This window comes from Trichechus manatus, unplaced genomic scaffold (genome assembly GCF_000243295.1).
Source record: "Trichechus manatus latirostris isolate Lorelei unplaced genomic scaffold, TriManLat1.0 scaffold00131, whole genome shotgun sequence".
In the NCBI taxonomy this organism is placed as follows: Eukaryota; Metazoa; Chordata; class Mammalia; order Sirenia; family Trichechidae; genus Trichechus; species Trichechus manatus.
Genome location: NW_004444067.1, coordinates 2086787 through 2092846, shown reverse-complemented (window position 1 = coordinate 2092846; position 6060 = coordinate 2086787). Strand labels below are relative to the sequence as shown.

Here is a 6060-nt window from a genome sequence, read left to right as displayed (position 1 = left end):
AGGGGGACTGGATGGGTGACCTGTCGGGGGACTGAACAGGTGACCTGTGGGGACTGGACGGGTGACCTGTTAGGGGGACTGGACGGGTGACCTGTCGGGGGACTGGACGGGTGACCTGTGGGGGGACTGGACGGGTGACCTGTGGGGACTGGACGGGTGACCTGTGGGGACTGGTCGAGTGACCTGCCGGGGGACTGGACGAGTGGTCTGCCAGGGTCCCTGTGATTGTCAGTGTGTGGTCTCTAACACCCCTGATGTCAGGCCAGGTGTGTGGCTGACAAGTCCTGTCTCTTTGGATAAGCCTTCACTGTACAGCTGTCACCTGAACCCTGTCTTGCCCCAGGCCTGAGCCTGGATCGGGCAGCCTCCTTTCTGTCCCAGGCCCGAGCCCACCAGACCAACACAAAGCTGTCCCCAGAGCAGGAAGCCTCCTCTTTGTTCCCCAGCAAGGCTGCCCCGGGAACGTGAGAGGTGGGGTAGGGCGGCTCCAGGTGGGCTGGAATGGAGTCACAGGTGTGGAGTTGGTACATGGAGCCTTCTGGAACCAGCAGGGAAAGCAAGAAAGGCTGCCAGCACCTGCATTACCTTTTGGAGGTTGCCTTTCTGCAAGATGGGGTGTCACCCTGGGTGCAGTCCTCTGGCCACCCCCAGCCTGTGAGTGCCCTGGTCCCCCTTGTTCATTGTGGGAGGGAGAGTGAGGCCAGGAGCAGGATCTATGGGACCCTTTCCAACATCTGCTCCTAGTGTGCTGATAACCACAGGAGGGAGCCAGGACAGTGGGGGAACATCCCACCATGCTGAAAAGCCACAGTGGAGAAAGTGGCCCTGTAACAGCCTTTCTTCCTTCTGAGTGAGCACCATCTGGTGGGGCATAGGCTGTACCATAGACCTTGGTGGGAAGGAGGTGCTGTAGGAACTAGCATGGGGCAGTACTGTGGAGGAGTGAGGGAGTAGAACTCTACACTGAGAGTAAACTCCATGTGCTGTCTGGCCAAGAGGAGGCCCAGGATGAAACTTAGGTAGAGCTTCCAGAAGAGTCTGCAGCAGGGTTGCTGCTGGCTGAGAGGCGTGTCCGGATGAGGGAACCCCACAGTGGGCTGTGAGTGGGGTGACTGGTAAGCGCGTGTCCTGTCAAAAGGGAGCGGCTGCTGCTCGGTCCAGCCCGTCGTCATCTCGTGGAAGGAGATCTGCGGGACTGTTCAGTGAGAAGCCAGACAGCCCTGTTGTCTATCTGTAAATACTAGCATATGGTTATGAAATCTTTTCCTCGATGAGTACGCATGTCCTGTCTGTGGGCTGGGTTTATCGTGGGGGCCACCTGGGCACAGCCTTGGTCCACAGTGCATTCTGGAAGCTGGCAGCTGGCGGCTTTTGTTCAGGAAAGTTGGGCATTGAGGCAAGGCCACTTTTCTTTTTAGATGATATTTCATTGTTTTTTTGGTGAAAGTTTACACAGCAGGTTAGGTTCTTCTCTGACAGTTTCCACACAGAGTGATCAGTGACATTAGTTACATCTTTCACTGTCAGCGTTCTCGTTAATTGTGTTCTGGTTGTTCATTTCCCGTGCTCTAGTTTCCCTGCCCCGTAACGTCTCGTCTTTGCTGCGGATTCGATGTTGACCTTTTGGAGTCTAAAAGGTGTTGTTTTAGTAGAGCACCAATCTGACGGGTAATATCCTTTATTTTGTGTCACCCTGCTTTTCTGTGAAAAGGTGATCTCGGGATGGTTTGGGATCAAGGTTTAAAGAGCGTCTCAGGGCAGTCGTCGGAGGGAGTCCTCTGGTCTTGGGTGGTCCACTTAGTCTGGGGAAGTGACCTGTCGGGGGACCGGACGAGTGACTCCTGGAAGCCCCCAGAGATAAGTTCCTAGCTCGGCTCCAGCTGCAGGAGCCGCAGAGATCTTTTCCATCTTACCAGTGCCGTTGTGGAGCTGGCACTGTGTGCCCGTTCCCAGCCTGCGGGTAGCGGCCTCGCTGTCTTGAATCCTTTAGTTTCTGGGTGTCGTCCAGCTAGTCCTGCTTGGATGACGAGGCAGCCAGGGATCAGAGAGGGCTGGTCACTTGCCTCGCAGGCTGCAGTGCCATGATTCAAACCCACATCCACGTCGAGAATACCAGAGCAGAGAAGAGAAACAAATATTCCAAGAGATGAAGTGTGCGATGGGTCAGTTCTGATGAGCAAAGCTTCGAAGGGGTTGTTCACGGCATCTGATATTAGGGAAGAGGGGACTAGAGTGAGAGAAGAGACCCCGGACCACAGGGGCTGAGGTGGCAGATAACAGTGACATCATCATTGACAGCAGTAAGGACAGTAATAATAACAGGCAGCCCTTCTCCAGTGCTGACTCTACCAGGCACTGTTCTTGGTACTTCACATACGTGTTAACTGATTTGGCCTTCCTAACAGACTCTCTGAAGTGTGTGCTACTAGTGTCCCATTTCCCAGATGAGAACACTGAGGCCCGGAGAGGCCAGGCCACCCAGCCAGCCTCTGGGGGAGCTGGACGCCACCCTGGCCCCCTGAGAACTCTTCTCTCTCTCTCTCCGGCAGACGGTGGCTGAGTGCGTCCTCTACTACTACCTGACCAAGAAGAATGAGAACTACAAGAGCCTGGTGAGGCGGAGCTACCGGCGCCGCGGCAAGAGCCAGGTGAGGGCTGGGGGTTGGGCCGGGCACCCGCGATTCCCACGCTGCCCTGTGTACTTAGCGCCAGCTGGCTCCCAGCGTGCTCTTCCTCTCTCAGGGCTGGCTGCCCTAGGGCGACCCTCTCTGGGGATCGTCACCCCACCCAGCCTCTGCAAGCTGACCCCAGCAGTAAAGAGTGCTGGGGGAAAAGGGCCATTTCCATTATCAACCTGGAAAACTTAGGGGACTCCCGGCTTGGAGACCTGTGGTCTCTATGGCCAAACAGGCCATGTTCCCAATGGGTTGGGTTGGGTTCCCAGGGTGACCTGAGGTATTCCACACACTGACTTCTTAAAAATTTTAAAAATCATTTTAGATGTTTATTTTAATGCATGTTTGAAAAAAAGTAGCAGGCACATCAACCTGCAATTTTTCAGACAGTATACTTAGGATGAGACTGAAGGATTATCTTTGTTAGAGCAGGGGTCAGCAGACTAAATCCGGCCCCCTGCCTGTGTTTGCGAATAAAGTTTTATTGGCACGCAGCCATGCCCGTTCATTTACATGTGGTCTGAAGCTACTTTCGTGATACAGTGGCAGAGTTGAGCGGTTGCCACAGAGACCGTATGGTTTGGGAAATCTAAAATATTTACTATCTGGAGCTTTACAGAGAAAGTTTACCAACCCCTGAATTGGAAAAAGGAGTTGGTTGAAAAACATATTCAGTAAGTAACGGTAAAGATGAAGGGAACAGTGGCCCATTTTAAAGGAGCACCTGGAGAGTGGGTGGTGAAGAGCAGGGATAGGTCCCTTTTGTTTCCAGGCTGTTGAGAGTCAGCTTCGAGCAGGTGCTGGGACATCCTGGGAGGAGGTGGGCGCATGCTGCGATAGATGGGATTCAGGCTGGACACAGAGAGCGTGCTGGGGCGCTGCTGTTAGACGCTGGCCTGGAGGGGGTTGAGGCAGTTCCTTCCCTGGGGGTCTCTGTGGTGTGAGGGGTCCAGGGGACAGTGATGAAGGCCAGGAACAGCATGGGCTGGGATGCTAGGACCCCGAGCTTGCTTCTGTCTCCCTGGCATTGATGTCCTCCCCCTCCCCCAAGTTTGCTGGCTTTCCCTTTCCAGGATCCACTGAGAAGTAGCCCCTTGGTGATGAGGTCCCGGCCTGCATTGGGCTGCTCCACGTGGCTCCCTAACTGAACCGAATGCCACCTCCTCCTGCCTCCCAGACAGTGTGCTGCAGGAGCACGAGCCCCTCTCCCACGGGCCTGTGGACGGGGAGATGAACAGCCCCTCGCTGGGTTCTGAGCCCTGGGCTGCAATGACTGCGGCATTGAGCATCCTGCCCTGTTGCACAGATCCTCCCAAGGGTGGCAGTGTTTGGTCTGTGGGCCGGTGTCCTGTCCAGGTCTGTGTAGACACAGTGGCCAGCCTGCTCTCCCATTCACCAGATGTGTAAAACCGAGCTTTAGTGGCGTGTTGTTATTAGATTCAGTCAAGTTGGTTCCGACTCATAGCAAGCTCATCTGCATCAGAATAAACCACTGCTCAGTCCTGTGCCATCCTCACAATCATTGCTGTTTGAGCCCATTGTTGCAGCCACTGTGTCGGTCCATCTCGTTGAGGGCTTCCTTTTTTTTTGGCTGACCCTAGTTTACCTAGCATGATATCTTTCTCCAGGAACTGGTCCCTCCTGATAGCATGTCCAAAGTATATGAGACGAAGTCTTGCCATCCCTGCTTCTAAGGAGCATTCTGGCTGTACTGCTTCCAAGACAGATTTGTTCATTGTTCTGGCCGTCCATGGCGTATTCGATATTTTTGCCAGCACGATAATTCAGAGGTGCCGGTTCTTTTTCAGTCTTCCTTACTTATTGTCCTGGCGTAGTGCTTTTTAATTCCAGAGAACTAGCTGTGGCGTTTTAGAAAGTGAAGTGCATTCGGGAATTTTCTAGACTGAGAGGCAAAAACTGAAATAAACTGAGTCAGAGAGCACAAGTATGCTGAAGTGAGAGTCAGGAGAGAATGGTGGGGACTGTGGCAAAACAGCTGGCTCCACACTTGCCCTTACAGGGTCCGCAGGGGCTGTTAGACCATAACCACCGTGAGTGATGGGACAGCCATATGATTGGCCTGTTTGCAAAGTGACCGTTACCTGTCCAAATGCTGAATCGCAGCCAGGGCAGTGATGCCCCATCTGTTCACGGGACACCCCCCTGTGTAGACGTGCAGCGGGACCTGTGGACCTCCATGCCTGGCCCTTCCCTCCCTCCTCATGCCCCCTGTCCAAGCAACCTGTCCATCATTCCAGTGGTTGGGCTCCACCCCTCGACGGCTCCCCATGAGAGCCAGGCTCACCCTAGTATCCCTGTGCCAAGGCCATCCAGAGTGCCCCAGTCCCATTGTCTGGCTTTTCACCTTCCTGATGCTTCTCTGTGTGCTGACGAAGGGAGACGCAGACCCAGGCGTAGACTTTTGGAATGGTGGCCCTTTGCACCCACCCTCCCGGGACCCCACCCCCATCCTGGGCCCTGGCCCTGAGAACCAGCCGTGTGCGTCTGGTTGCTTGTGGGCTTGACCTCTGGCCAGGCCTCCTCGCCTGCCCCCTGGCCCTGTGCTTGCCCCCTGGTGACTCACAGCTTGGAGCACCGCGTTTACAGCTCATGATTCACAGATGAGGGCCACACTGGCCCAGTGCACTGTGAAGCCAGAGCTCGGGAACACTGTGGTCAGCTGAGGGCCTGGCTGCCTGGTGTGGGGGCGGCCGAGCATGTGAAGCTGCTGTGGTGACTGTGGGGTGGCCACCGAGGTCCCTGGCAGGAATGGGGGGGCCCTGCTGCAGTGGGGGCACGTCCCCGAGGGTGCGTGCCGCCCGCGCGTCCTCTCCCTGTGGTGCCCACGAGTGCTATCCCTATCCGTCCCAGGGTGGGTGTGGCCACAAAGGAGGGGAGTCTGGGGAGCTGGGATATGGGGACAGGAAGAGCCTGTGCTCCGTCCTGGTCCCCTGGGCTGCCGCCTGAGGGCAGAAGTCCAGGGAGGTGGGGCCATTCCTCCCTGGCCCGCTCAGCCACGTCCTGCTTCCCACCTCCCCACCACCCCTCCTCTCTGACAGACCCCCCACCCCGCCCAAGTCTCTTGTATTTTCCTAGGTGAGTCTGTCTGTCTGTCCTCTACTTCTGTCCCTGTGTTCCTTGTCTCTCTCTCTGTCTGTCCTTTGTTTCTTTTTCTTTATCTGTGTGTCTCTCCTTCTCTCTCTTGTGTCTCTGGGTCCCCGTCTCCTACCCTCTTCCTCCCTCCCTGGCCTCCTCTCCAGCTCCCCGCTGAGGGACAGGTGACCTTGTCTCAGCTATTGTAGCGCTCTGAGGTCCTGCACAGTGACAGCTTGGAGAGGAGCAGTGTGGCCGAGTGCTATGCCCAGGAAGGGCAGACAGATGCGTG

The 6060-nt window shown here is 55.8% G+C and overlaps 1 protein-coding gene across 3 annotated transcripts in view; it reads left to right on the top strand.

Annotated features, from left to right (window-relative positions):
* The window catches only part of NCOR2 (nuclear receptor corepressor 2), a 133690-nt gene that overhangs the window by 52000 nt on the left and 75630 nt on the right, over positions 1-6060 (top strand). For all 3 annotated transcript variants that reach the window (XM_004385002.2, XM_004385001.2, XM_004385000.3), the window contains exon 13: positions 2550-2648. In XM_004385002.2, coding sequence (XP_004385059.1) covers positions 2550-2648 — 99 coding nt within the window. The remainder of the gene's footprint in view (positions 1-2549; positions 2649-6060) is intronic.